The sequence below is a fragment of the Excalfactoria chinensis genome, chromosome 1, assembly GCF_039878825.1.
Source record: "Excalfactoria chinensis isolate bCotChi1 chromosome 1, bCotChi1.hap2, whole genome shotgun sequence".
Classification (NCBI taxonomy): domain Eukaryota; kingdom Metazoa; phylum Chordata; class Aves; order Galliformes; family Phasianidae; genus Excalfactoria; species Excalfactoria chinensis.
This window is the reverse complement of record NC_092825.1, coordinates 136,171,415-136,185,922: the sequence shown is the minus strand read 5'-3', so window position 1 is coordinate 136,185,922 and position 14,508 is coordinate 136,171,415. Positions and strand designations below refer to the sequence as shown.

At 37.1% G+C, this 14,508-nt stretch overlaps 1 protein-coding gene across 1 annotated transcript in view; it reads left to right on the top strand.

Moving 5' to 3' along the window:
- Positions 1 to 14,508, top strand: part of PCCA (propionyl-CoA carboxylase subunit alpha) — a 260,731-nt gene that overhangs the window by 68,984 nt on the left and 177,239 nt on the right. The window contains exons 7-9 of the mRNA XM_072347043.1: positions 543 to 674; positions 6,933 to 6,969; positions 12,179 to 12,257. Coding sequence (XP_072203144.1) covers positions 543 to 674; positions 6,933 to 6,969; positions 12,179 to 12,257 — 248 coding nt within the window. The remainder of the gene's footprint in view (positions 1 to 542; positions 675 to 6,932; positions 6,970 to 12,178; positions 12,258 to 14,508) is intronic.

Here is a 14,508-nt window from a genome sequence, read left to right as displayed (position 1 = left end):
TTGCCTGAAAGAACTGGGCACGTTTCATTTGTTACATTTTCTTCTCAGATATTGAAATATGTTTAGTAAGAGACAATACTTCCATTTTAAAATTCTGTTAAAATATGGGTTTAAGGAATGCAGAATGAAATTCTAAACTGTACTACAGCTTAGCGAGCATATCTTTGTAAATTACTTCAGCTATTTCAGTGGTGCACTGACTAGCCTTTGCTTTCTCAAGGAATATGTCTGACTTTCAAGCTGTAGTACTTCCACTTTCAGCTATTTTTCTTTGGCATGGCTTTGATTTATACAAATGCTAATTATAGGGGCTTTGAATCTGTGTGTATACATAGCTTCACAAGGTCATACACGTTTTTGAATGGACTGGCTGAAATGCTGCTTATGTATTGTTGGAGTGTTGCATCAACAGATTATTGGGTCTTCTAAGTGTTACTTCGTTAACAATATTTTTACTATTTTTAAACTTGAAGGCAATGATTGCAATAGGCTGTTGATTTTTAGTTTAGTCTCCTCAAGTTGGATCTTCATTGTCTTTGCAGGCAGCAGAAGGTGTCACCTTCATCGGACCTGACACGCATGCTATTCAAGCTATGGGAGACAAGATTGAAAGCAAATTGTTAGCCAAGAATGCAAAGGTCAACACAATCCCTGGCTTTGATGGAGTAGTCAAGGTGAGAAACTGTTTAACTACTGCCTGTTCTCTGAATCAGTGCCTGAAACAATATAGTCCTATTGAAGACCTGATGCATAGTGTAATTATAAATTCAACTTCATTTTCAGTAAGAGATGTAATTAAAATAAGTGTAGAGATTTTTACTAGAAAGGGAAGTTTGGAACAAGGAAGAAGAGGAAAAATACTTTGTAGTAAATGGTATAGTAAGGACTGTTTGCACGGAGTCTGTAAAAGGTCTTGCTTTAAATTCTAGGTGAAGGCAAATAAATATTTGAGATGTGCCATTCTGTCTCTCTATGTCTTTCCTTGTGATTTTTTTTTTTTCTGGTAAAATAAAACTTTGAGTTACAGGCAAGTGAAAAGCTTGTTTCAAATAATATTTCTATGTTACTGAAGAAAAAAAATTATTATTCTGTTGGCCTCTCTTTGTCATCTTATTTATATGATGAAATAGGGAATTTCAGTGTTACGGCGAACAACTGAATGTATTGATGGAATGTGGACTGTACTTCAGGAAGTATAACTAAACACTGTTGTCTTGATATTTGTGTTAGTTGAGTTGGATTTTATATCCTTAGGAGGGAAAAAAAAGACCAACTAAATGAAAAAGATTAATATAAAGTGGATAACTCTCCACATAATGATCTATTTTGATGAGAATATGTAGAGGGCTTTCCTAATGAGAGCATGATAAAACTGTGAGATCACTGTGAAGACCAGGGCATGAGAGAACTCTTCAATACTTGTGATGGGAATGCCTGATGTGTGCAGTGCATGTGTGTCTGCAATGGGTAAAAGTGCAAAGGAATTTTTCAGTTCTGGAAGGCTACTTATGAACGATAGGCTAGCATTCGTGGCATTGCTGAAATCTGAGAGTGTCAAGTTGCGCATGGAGTTCCTTGGGCTTTTCTGTGTGTGTTTGAGCAGTCCTTGTGTCTGTGGTCCTTTAGCATTCATGAACTGTTAGGAGCAGCTATTGTGCATAAGACCCAGTGTTCTTCTTGATATCCTACCCATTACTCTATAAGTCCTGAAATTATCTTATAGAAAGTATCTGGCTAGGAGGGGACCTTGATTTAATGATGTGAACCCTATAAGACTTTATCTGAAGTGGACTCACTAAATAATTTCAAAACACTTGTTTTCTTACAGCAGAAGCTTCTGTAAGGGTCTGTTACTCTGCTAATATAAAGAAACAAACCTAACAAGGTAGACTGGTGGTTAATGATTTGATAGCAACATAATGAAACTGTGCCTGCATAGCCATGTCTTTTTTCTGAGGTCTTTAATTGCGTTGATTTTTTTTGACAATTATCTGAAGTTCCAGACACTCTAAATGAAGGAATGAGATTGGGTTGGCAGTCAGCTATATGCAATAGTATTAGTAGATAGTCTTAACACCAAAAGAACTGGAACGTAGGATTAAGCTGACAAATCCAATCCCAGTTATTGAAGGGAGCTGCACAGTAGTTACTTAATCCTGAAGTCTCCGTATCGTATCAGTTACACATACCTCAGCCTTGCACTCCTGATAATCTGAAAACTGTTGATGAAAACAGAGCACCTGATTAAAAAGCTGCAGTGAACCCACTGAATCATAAGAAGGGGAGTCCACAGGCACTGCCAGTATTGCAGTTTCTGTCAGAAGGGGGAGATCCAGATGAAAATTTAAGTTAACTGGTGCTTTGGTTACCAGTTCTGTAAATATAGAGCTTCCAGTAACTGCAATTTTCATCCTTGCTATGAATCTAATATATATACTTGTGTTGGTCATCTGATCTTCCTGTGTTAGTGTTGAGTTTTGCTGCAATGAATATCTGATTAATTAGGTCATAGAGGGTGCCTGATCTTGATACAAGTTTAACGTAGTATTTTGCCTATTCAAACTAAAATACAAAGGGTAAAGCTGCGTGGCACCAAACGTAATCAAAAGATCAGCACTCAAGGAATTGGAGACTGTGTCATATTTCTGCCATTCTCTGCGAGATCTGCTATGGTCACAGAGCTATGAAGCTCTCAGTCTTTGAGGGCTCTTGGTTTTGAGAAATAGACATTTTGAAGGTTCTGGGCAGGAGTTAAGTGTCTGCATGATACTTGAGTTGATTAGAGGTAGTTTCATCTTTGTAGTGGAGTCTAAAGCTAGAAGGAAACTGCATTCATGCCTTTGACAGTGTCAGAAGCTAAGAAAGATCGGTTGCATGTGTTCTTTGTGGATGAATAGTTAAAGCAAACATAGAGTAACAACTTCTAGTGCTTCTTTTATTCAACTCAGGACTGCACTGGAAATCTTTGTTACTTGTCTTTATTCAGCTCTTGTTAACTAGTGCTGCAGATACACGGGTCCTTCATGAATAAAAGGTGAAGTCCCTCCCAATTCTTGCTGCTTAGTATATAGACTGAGTCGTTAAGCTCCTGTAATCACACCTTGGAGAAACTGTATAAAGAGCAATTCCCAGTGAGCAGAAATTAAATTTTAAGGGGAGGAATCACTTTAGCAGTATACTATGAGATAGGCTATGGAAGGATATTGAAGAAGAGGATGTTTGGCATTACAGAAACAGTCATTTTTCATCCACAGTTCTCATGTGGATGATCCCTGTACCACGTGTTACACTGAAGATGGAGAGGCAGATTGAGAATAGAGACTGTAGATTGAGAGAGGTTTTTTTTTGGGTCCACTGTTCAGTTCCTCAATTGGCTGAGGCAAGGGTTACCCAGTATATACATGTAGGGAATCTGAGTGTGATGCTATCAGTTAAAGTCAACAAATGTATTGAAAGGTAGTCCTTAATTCAAAGTCTCTAACTACTATTAGTTTCCTAAAACTTGCCTGAGAGTGGTAATGGTCAAGAGTCTTGATCAAAAGACCTGGTGTTAATCCACGCGACCAATGGCTAAACTAAAGTTAGGGCTGAGATATATTGTCTGTAAACCAGTAAAGAGAAGTACGTGGCAAGAACAAAATGGAGACTGGGTAATGAGTATGCAGAGATACTCTGGTGGAAAAATCTGGCAAAGGAAAGAGTAGGAACCTGTCTGTCTGAGATTGGTTCTGTTTTGTGCCTGGAAGAATATAGCTGGATGTAAACCAGCATTAATGTCACTGGATGGCTGCTTGGTTTCATTGTGATTCCATAATTGATGTCAGCAGACGTATTTAAGCTTTTCAGCAAGGCTATTTATTTACCATTTTTAAGTTTCAGGCACTTGTTTTGTCTGTATTCTTAAATTGGGGTGTTGATGTTGGTATTCAGTGTCCACTGGATGGCTGAAGGGATTGTTAGAAACTGGTTATGACTTGGAGACTCTCAGGGCCCAATATCCTCAGCAATTAGAAATATTATGTAGTTCTTCATAATTAATACGATATTTTACAGCTGTGGGAGTCTCTTAAACGTCTTGATCCTGACATTCTTCTACGTTAGTTATTTCTTTTTTTTGTCTCCACCTACTGGTACGTGGCAGAGAGGCATGTGCGTGAAATTAAAGAGGTTAGAAATTCTTACGATAAGTGAGTAACACCGAGTGTTTTACGTGTACTATATGAACAAAATCAGTGATTTGTAGAAAGCAGTGTCATGGGGTTTTAACTCGTAACTCATTTTTATAAAGTAGTATGATTACCTGAACACTTTTATTTGCACAGTAAAAGACAGTGCCAAAATTATGTATTTCTTTACAGTCTCCAGGTTACTTTGGGAAAATGGTAGCGTGCATAATGATGTGTTTTTGGAGGAAATGGCAATAAATGAAGGAATGAGGACTTAAGAGTGTTTTTATTTTGCTTTTAGTTAAAAGAAAAGAAGGTTCAAAATACTCAAGAATCCCACCATGGTTTTGTGTATTTGCATAGGTAGAATTTAGCCGTCTTTTTAACAGTACTGAAGGTGCTGCTGTGTTTATGGAATCTGCAAGTGAAAGGCATGACACTGAATGGTACTTTCTTACAAAAAGAAGCTCAGAAGTCTGTTACTGGAGATTTCAGCGTGTCAGTTGTTGATGATTTTTTTCCAAGCCGTTTTTCTCTTCAGAGCACAACATATTTTTGTTTTCCGTTTGAGAAACACTCTTTGAAGACGAAAGAATTTGAATATGCATTATTTATTTTTTTGTTGTATCGTTGAGTTGGAATTCTAATTCATCAGAACTGTAAAAGGAAACAGATGTTTGAGTAGTACAAATTAATAGCTGTTCCAGGCAGATGCCTTCAGTTCATACGAGCTAGAACAGACACAATTAGCGATCCTGATATGGTGGTGCTTTTTTATTTAGGTGTTGCACGGGTATATGTAAAAATAAAACTACAGTGGTTGTGCTGAGCTCCCCCGTTTGCAGCCTGTCTTCCTGTGGGCTTCAGTGTATTGGTTAGCCACTTGTTTGCAGGTAACTAAGTGAAAAAAAAATTACCCTGTTTGTTTCCCCCCTCTTAATTCTATTTTGCAAATATATGAGTGAATTTGCAAGAGAAAAGAAATGTAAAAGTTTTCTTCCCGACTATAATCGTGGCTCTTCATCAGTCATCACTCTTCCTGCATTTTGTTCAAGAGGCTCTAATTGTCTGCATTTGGCAGGTTTAACACTTCCTGACAGAGAGGCTATTAAGGGGAAGTATTCTCGCATAACTGTCACAGGCAGGAACAAAGAACCTTCAAACTCAATGTGTGGAAACCACTAACATTCTTAAATGACCCTTTTCATGCATTTTATCCCTTTAAGCTAAAATTTGGAGGGTGCAGGGTCACGGAAAGCAGCAAGGTGTAATAAAACAGTAAACCCTGATTATTTTTATTTTTTTTACTTTTCGGAGGTGAGGGGGGAGGGGGGGGAGGTTTTATTTTTTGCTAGATTTATCTCTCGACTTAGAAACAATTGTTATTTGGAGAAATCTCATTAACAGATGTGACTGGAGTAAAAAGACTTAAAACTGATGTTGCTTTCGGGACTGCTTTGAACTTAACAAGCACCGATTTGTGGAGCAGACTAGCTAATGAAAGGAAATTAAATTTTCTGACAACTTCCCCTGCCAGCCCCCTTATTCTTCATGGGGCTGTTACTAGGTACTGAAGACTTTTAAAGAGGATTTTGTTTTATTATCGGACATAAATGAACCAGGTATGAACATTGCTTATGTATTTTATTTAATTTTTTTCTTTTTAAAAAAGTTCTGACCCTAAAAGTGCTCTTTTAAAACGGATTGCCTCAAAAGCTTTAAAAATATCAGGTTTCATTTTAATGTTCATAGATCAGCCCCCATAGTTTCAGACGCGCTTAGCAGCTGGTGGCTTCCAGACGTTACTGCCTCCCATACGGATTTTTTTCATGTATGACACGGAATAGTATAAATACTAGCAAATTCGGATGGAGTTTTCAAACTTCACCCTTGTTTCCTTTCTAGTATCGTGTCGTGGAAATGGATTGTTAGCAGCGGGAGAAAACAGAATTAACTACGGCAGGAGAAGAGATTGGAGTGGATTAAAAAGCAAGAATGTCTCATGTTTCTGTTTTCTGAGTTTCTAAGTAGGTTTTTCTGTATCGTGTTTTCTGTGGCAGGCTGTGGTGATGTGAGTCAGCTGAAGGCAAAGGTGGCATCGACCAGAATTACTCTAGTTGTCATGCAGTAGTAATCGGCGAGCTTATAAGTGGAAACTATTATACAAATCTTCTCATATCTGATGCCGTTTAAAGTTATGCGTTTCTCTTCTGTTCTCTTTAGAACGAACAGAACAAACGAATCTGTACAGTAGTGAAATGCTCGTGTTTCTTCCGTAGACAGGTTTTCATCTTTGACGAAGTTGTGCAAGGTTTTTTCGGGACCTGAGTCACACTCAAACAATAGAGAATCAACTCCCCCTACTGACAACAACCAGGAAAACATGACAAATACCTGAGAGGACAGAAACAAGCTGGCGGTGGACAAACTTTAACGATCTGATTTATGGACCATTATTGATTGTAAACTCCTAAATTCTAGCATTAAATTCCTACAACTGCAGAAAATCGTTTTGCAATCCCGGCTGTGTTTCCTGTCAGCTGATTCCTCATTGCTTTGAGTTTTTCAGTATACTAATGATGAGGTAGAATTTACATTCCACTTATGGTATTAATTTTACATTCCTCTGGCTGAAAAGGGTCAGAAGGTTGTAAAATCAAACATTAAATGAATCAGAGGAGACAGTAGTGCAATATATGACTGCCCTGAGGACATAGTGCAATGGCTGATGGGATTAACGTTGGGTCTCATTTCCTGCTTTTACAGGATGCAGATGAAGCTGTCAGAATTGCAAGGGAAATTGGTAAGTTCTTAAATTAGCTATGGTGGGATTTGTGTGCCTCTCAGCAGACATGGTTGACTAAATTGTATGTGTAATAAGTAATCCCTATAGAACAAATAATGTTTTAATAGTGTTTAAGTTCCCTGTTGCCTATAGGGCTGGAAGAATCTAGATATTATCGCCCTGTCTCTTTAATCATCGCATTTTAGCTTTACAAACTTGACTTTACGGAACAAGTGCAGCCATGATTTGTGGAATGCATGTGATATGGAGCAATCAACTTGCTAAAGGAGTTATTTCAATTCATATCTATCTGCAATTGGACATGGTATTCTTTTTAAGCTATATGGAGTCTGACACCAGTGATGTTATGATCCTCACTTATCATCACAGTGCGCCTAACTTGAATATCTCCCACACCACCATCCTTTCTTCTGTGCTTTCCCGAATAAAGCCACTGCTCAGCTTCTGAACATCTTAAAGACTGGTGAAAAGAGCAAGCAGCAAACTGTCTGGGACTTGTTTTGCTGAACCTTAAGTGTAATATGTGCTTAATGAGTTTTGGCTTTTATTTAGTAGAGCTTAATATTTTTGAAAATGTTTAACCATATGCTTGAAATTACATGTGTTCTTAAATGTGCTCCACAAGGAGAATTTAATGCATTAAGAGATTTCTCTTGGTTTTGTTTTATTTTTTTTCCATCTTGTTAAGAGACAGTAGGCATAAGTAGCTATTTAAATTCATCAGTTCTATAGTTCCAGGAACCCACTTCAAGTATATCTCTCCTTTGCCAAAAGCTATATCTGTGCCTTAATGCCAGATAGAAACTGGGACTGGCACTGCTGCAGGCGATTCTTCACCACTGAAACACTTTTCCAGTTTGAGTGTAAGCTGCATTCTTAGCCTGCTCTGGTTAACTATGCTGAAGTTTCTCATGGTGGGCCTGGCTGACTGGTATAGGCCGACACCACCCAACTCAGCATTTCTGTGGGTCAGCCTTTGTCCCTTTTGGGAGATCAGATCATGACTGATCACTGTCACACAGGCAGAAACAAAAGGAAGAGGTTATCAGTCAAACTATTAGGAGGAGAACTGGCAAATAAAATTGGTTTTTAGTGCTTAAAGAGGCGTGTATATTATTACGAATTTATATGGGTTCAGTTTCATTTCACTGGTCAGTTTACTTGTTTTTTTTTTTTGGATTTCCTTCAAATCACCTTAGATTCTTTTATGTAGGAAGGCATCTGATGGCTTTCTAGGCACATTTGGAAATTAATTCTTGCTTAATTTTCTTCTAACTTCTAGCGTTCTATCGGCTGGTTCCTGTTTTTGATATCAAGCATCACTTTGGGGGTTGTTATATCAAGGCAGTCTTAAATCTGCAGATATTAAAGCTGATTACAGATGCCTGGGTGGTATATTTTGTTTAGATGGAAAATTCTAAAACCACTGTATGAAAAAGCAGATGTCATGTAGTGAAAGAAATTTGTCCTTTCTAGCCTGTTTTCAGGCCTTGTTGTGACTGACTGATCGGTTTCATTAGCCTTCAGTCTTATGACCACAGATGCAGAGGCAAGCCAAATGATTTGTGATTTTGGGGGTTCTAAAATAAGATGAATTTAAACTCTGTCTAAGTCTCTGGGTGTACAGTGCCCTGTGTATATGACAAGACACTCAATCATTGAATACTTTCAGATTATTTTTAAATTAACATATGTAGGGCCTAAGTATTCTAAGAGTGCTTAATTTTTTTTTTTCTTATATTTAAATTAGTAATTCATTGTTGATCATTACTTAAAGCTCTGAAACATTGTCTAATGTTCTCATACTAGCATTGGCTTTTCCTGCTTTCTGGCCAGAGATCCAGTAGCAGTGAAGTATGGCATCAGGGCCGAGACACATTTAATTTGTTTCAGTGTATTTTGTTTATGGAAAAGATTTTTTTATAAATACAGGTGAAGAAAACCTACCTTTCACCCCCCGTTTGAGATGTGTTCTCCCAAGTTGTGAAGCATGGATGCTGCAAAAGATCCTAGGCTAAGTCGGGTACTGGGAGAAGTTCAGGCACACTGCTATAGAGATTCCTTCTTACAGTTGCTCTTCTTGTATTTGTCTGTGTGGGCTGTTCTTTTCTTGTTACCTCTTCTCAAGTACTTCATCACACTGGCTCTTTTCCCATGCTGCCTTTGAGCCCATTTATAATGGACCATAAATATAATGCTCTGTTATATTTACGTTAAGAGCTGCCAGCTTCTTGATTTCTAAAGCATCAATGAAACTTCCGAAAGTTTACTTTTTGGAATGAATTGAACTCATGTAAGTTGGTGTCTCTTTTAAGGAAGTGCTGTGAAAACTTATCACTGACTCAAAAAGCATCAGTTTGTAAGGCAATTTATTGTTATCTTTATGGGTCCTTGTAAATGATATTAGACTTGGTTTACTTGCCTCTCTCTTCCCACAATGATCCAAACCAATCTAGCAATTTTGACTGCTGCTGAGTAGTACAGAAGTGGTCAGGAGAATGATGAACAATTCCTGATCCTGGCATTGTGTACTCAGTAACTATGCAAAGGTTAAATTCACTGAGACCTTCCTTGGCTTAGGACAGATCGGCCTTTGGTATCCATCAAAGATCAGCTATGTCTAGATAAGCTTAAATCCACATATTTTGAGGCTGACATCTCAACTTAGGAAAGAGTTTTTCCTTTTTGTCCTGAAAACCGACACGTATCTTTTGAAAACCAAAAACCAAAACCAAAATGCTTTTGTCTATTTTATTTTCCCCTCTGGAATTTTTAATTGCTTTGCATATGAGTGTGATCAATGCGTAATTGATATACATAAGGCTGTGGTTGGGGATAGAAATGCTTAAGCGTTCCTGAAACTAGCGAGTAATACCACAGGCCCTTGAACACTGTCTGATAATTTAACGAAGTGAGCTGTGATAAATAAACTTAGATGTTCTGTATTACAAAATGACCAAAGCTTACTGGCAGTGTACTTATTTTACTGTTGAAAGTGAAAAACAGTAAATTAAAACTAGACGTTACTTGCAGAATTAACATCTACAGGCTGTTGGAGAGACTAATTCTGTTGAACTGAAATTGCTAGCATAAGGGATGATTTTTATTTTTAGTTTTTAAAGTACATGTAGCACTGGATAAGATAGATTACATGGTGGAAATTGCCATAATGTGTTTATCGCAATAATGCTTAAAGCTCTGCTTATTTCAGAATTACAGACATTCAGAGCTGGACAGAACCATATCATTGCCATAAGCACTGCAAGTTAGGTGGTATTAATTCACTCAGGATCTCACTTCTTGTTTGAAAATCATACAGGATTTACTTTTTGTGTTACTTCAAGGCTTGTCCAGTAGGGTGGCAGTTACCAGGGGTCTGCAAAAGCAACTATGACATTGATAAACTGCTCTAATGTAGATGACATATAGACTGTGTTTCATGAAATTGAGTTGGACTTCACTGTTCCTGCATGAAATCTAGAGCTCTGAATTTATAAAGGCCTTAGAAATCACTGATAATAGTCTGGATCAGACCTGCTATAGTCTGAATAATCCCATCCCCCTCTGTGGGCAGCATCAGATGCTTGAGAGGAAAATGTAACATTGTCTAGCAAACTTCCTCGAATGCTTCTCTTTGGTCTTTACTATAAACTATCTTCTAAGTAAAGATTACTTCAGGCTCTAAAGCATGAAACTTTACAGAGTTTTGCCTGTATAAACTTGAGATTTGTGCCTTCATATGGGTATATGTTACCTCCCTAAAGCTTTCAGCTACACAAATGCTCTGTAGTGTGGGGTTCCTCTGTCTAATTACATTTTATGTGGGGAGCTATTTTACTGATAAGTTTTGTCTGTTTTTGTCTACTCAACGTCGTCTTATACTGTTTCTGCTTTTCTGCCTTCCAGTTAACACTTCTGTGTTTGTTTCTTATGCTTGCATCATGTCTCTTTTTGTTTGAGTCCACTTCAGTCTTTTTAAGCAAGAGATATTTCCAGCTCTTGTTTTTAAAAGTCTTCTGAGAACCTCTTTCCTTTAAATGACTTTGCAGAGGAGGCGGGAGGGATTTATCACTGCCTCTTGACATGGTATGAGTAGATCTGCATTTCAGAATAACTGTAAGTGTTAGTTATGCATGTGATAGCAGACCTGACCATTTCCTATTAGGGAACTATATTTAAATGTCCCCAGATTAAAGCCTTATTTAGGAACGTATTTTCAGTTTGCAAGGACTGGCTGGCTTTTTCTTGTCAGACAATAAGAGCTGGTCTCTTGTTTGGCTTAATTCTGTGATTTTCATTAATAGTATTGGGGACCAAAAGTATAAGGAATATTTTGGCTATCATGGAAACATCAAAAGCATTCTAAGCATATCCTTAACTTTCAAGTTCCCATATACACACTTGGGAGAAAGGTGATGTTCACTGATATGAATAAGAGGTTGTCTTAGGAAGTTGTTTTGAATTGAAAGCGTACTGTACTACAGGATACACAAATACGCTTCTAAGCTACATACTTTGGTACTACCCTTCTTTTAGCATACGAAAAACTAAGATCCCGACTCAAGCCTATTAAGGTAATGTGTTTCAAAAGTGAAACACTGCTGGTTATGCACAGTTAGATTTATGTTGCTTGGGAAAAAATGCTTTATTTTAGATCATTATTACACAGTGCTTACCATGTTTCTGAGGCATATTGCATGGTATCTGAGCAGCACAGCTCTTTGGAGATGCCCTGTTATTTAAAATGGACTGCTGCAAAAGTGTTGAATTAGGTACAGGCTTGTTTACTGAGCCTCTTGACTGGTGGTTTATGAAGATTTGCTTATTCTTGCTAATAATTCTTTTTTATCACAGAGATATTTTATTTGTGCTGTAGCAAAGACTTGCTTCTAAAGAATGTGAGCTTAAAAAGGTCGAGTGTTTTTATTCATGAAACATTTTGTCGCATGAGAATAATTCATTCAGGGTTTTTTCTTTTTTAAAATATAAATGAAATAGAAAAGACAACCTTTTGGTGGCTTTAGAAATCATTGCACTGACAGCTAAGTCTTGGAAAGAAAAAACCTCTCCTCTCTCTGCAAACAAGAAGCATTTTAATAAACGAAGTTATTGTCTACTAGCATTATTGGACATGTGGTCAGTTGTCATGTTTCTATGACCAACTGATCAAAGTTTGAACTTCTGTCTAATTGTTCCCCGCTGTTAGGCTACCCTGTCATGATCAAGGCCTCAGCAGGTGGTGGTGGGAAAGGCATGCGAATCGCTTGGGATGATGAAGAGACCAGGTGAGATGCTGTCCAAAAGCTTGCCTTGATGAATGCTGCAGTTACTGAAGTCCCATTAAGCCGCCGTGAGCTGACAGTTGAGCAGATATGAAATGTTAAACAGAAACTGGATAGTACTTGTTTTTCTCCCTTTGGTAGAGTGAGTGGTATATTTTGGTACTTTGCGTGTGTGTATTTTAAATTAATTTTTGCTTAAACCCGGAAACATGGTCCATTATTTTGAGTAAAAATGCAGCCCTTGCAACCGCCCTTTTAATCCAATGTCAGACTGTAAATTTGCACTGTAAAATAGTATTTTACTGTATGCTTTCCAGAATGCTGATGTATTAATTGTCTTTGTGTTCAGTAGAGTGTTTATTGGCCCTGCTTCTCAAACATTAATGTGAGCCATTAGCTCTGTTAAAGTTGATGAGACTGATTATTCATGTTTGGAAACAGTGTTTCCAGAATGTGCTCTAATAGCATGTTTTTAAAATATTTGTCTCTGCAAAATGTTGTGCTTTTGCCTGTTTGAAACTGAAGGTTTATTTAAACACACGCTTTCATACATTTTAATGCTTTTCTGAATCATAAACCCTTTAAGATACTCATTACTGATTGGATATGTTCTATGATCTATTCTCCTCTGATGTTACGACAATGAAGAGCCTGGTTCCAACCCCTTGTGCTGCTGTTACAAAAAACTCATTGTAGGATTTTTCAAAGATGTGTAATAAAAAGCCTATTTAATCTAAAAGGGGGTAACTTTCTAAATGTTTTCTTTTCCACATGGTGGAATGAGCTTGAAGGATAACTGGAGTTTCCATTGGTTTAATTGTTAATTAATTGCCTGTATAATTTCTCTGGCATGTTTTTTTGTTCTCTATTCATTTTTTTTTTCCACTGTTGCTCCTGTCTCAAAACTTGAGAATGGAGATAAAATATAGTTACGTTAGCTTTATTTTTACAGTGTAATTTTATAGAGTAGTATTAAAGTGCTATGAGAGAGAACACATGCACTGAGTTGCAGATCGACAGTAGTTACTAACTAATATCAAGTAGAAATGCTTGTTTTAATAGTTAAAGGTAGGCAGTGATGAAAGTAAAATGTGGCAAAATACTTCATGTTAGTTAAGAGGACTGATGATAGAACATTATTATTTATATAAGATATATAAATATATATAAAACATTTGAAGAAATATATGGGGTTGTAAATGCCTTGTTGTATAGGTCCATTAATTGCTTTATAAAATTAAGGCCTTTCCTTTTCATGTAACTGAAGAGGAGCATCTGACTGTTCTGAAGGTGACTCAAGTTATTAGTGGCAGAACAATGTTATCAGACAGCTGTAATACCTGTAAAGTGGTTGACACAATGTTTTCTTGCTGAATCAAAATCTATGTAATCTTAAAAAAAAAAAACAAACAAAAACCCCAAAACAACAACAAAAAAACCAAATAAGAAGAATGCCCCAAAGCCTGTTTTTTTTTTGCCATTGGCAGACCTGAGAAGCCAGTATCTGAATGACCTTTTATATTTCAGGGCTCCTACATCCAAGATGACTATGAAGGATGTGGAAACTGGCTTTGGTGTTGCCAACAAAACAAAACCAGCAACAAATCTTATATAAACTCATTTTACTCAAAATTTATTATGGATTTTCAGAATAGCTGAAAATTTTCCTTGTTTTAATTGGCTATGGAGAGAGCTTAATATTGTAACGGTGATGCAACATATAAATAGCCACCAGAAAGGGAAAAGACCTTCCTGAATGACTTAATTCGTGTTGTTACAGAATTGTTCACTGTGGTATCTTACTAATGCTTCATCTTCCACATCTCCTAAGTAGCCCAGGTAATGAAAATTGTTAGATGACTCTAGGAGTTATAACTCCTGTTATATCTAATATTTCCACCACATTCAGTTCATATTTCTAAACAGAAGTACTAGAATACTGTTTTATCATTCTTGTAACTTATCTTGAAATAGCTCTTCAAGAGCGTGTGATTGTGGAAGGCTGATATGTTCTTCTTTCTTTGGGGATATCTGCCATTATATTTCTTGAGATTTCTTCATATCTCAGTTACATTCCCTTTTTTTCCCTTAAATTTGAGTCAAGTGCTAGTGTGGAGTTTTATATGCAGGTTAAGCCACTAATACAGATCTGACATTAAAGTAACCTTATTACCACTGTAATGTATTCCCATATCGTTATCTTGGTTTGGATGAGTTGAGTTCAGGATGCCCATTTTTAAAGTAAAACACAGTT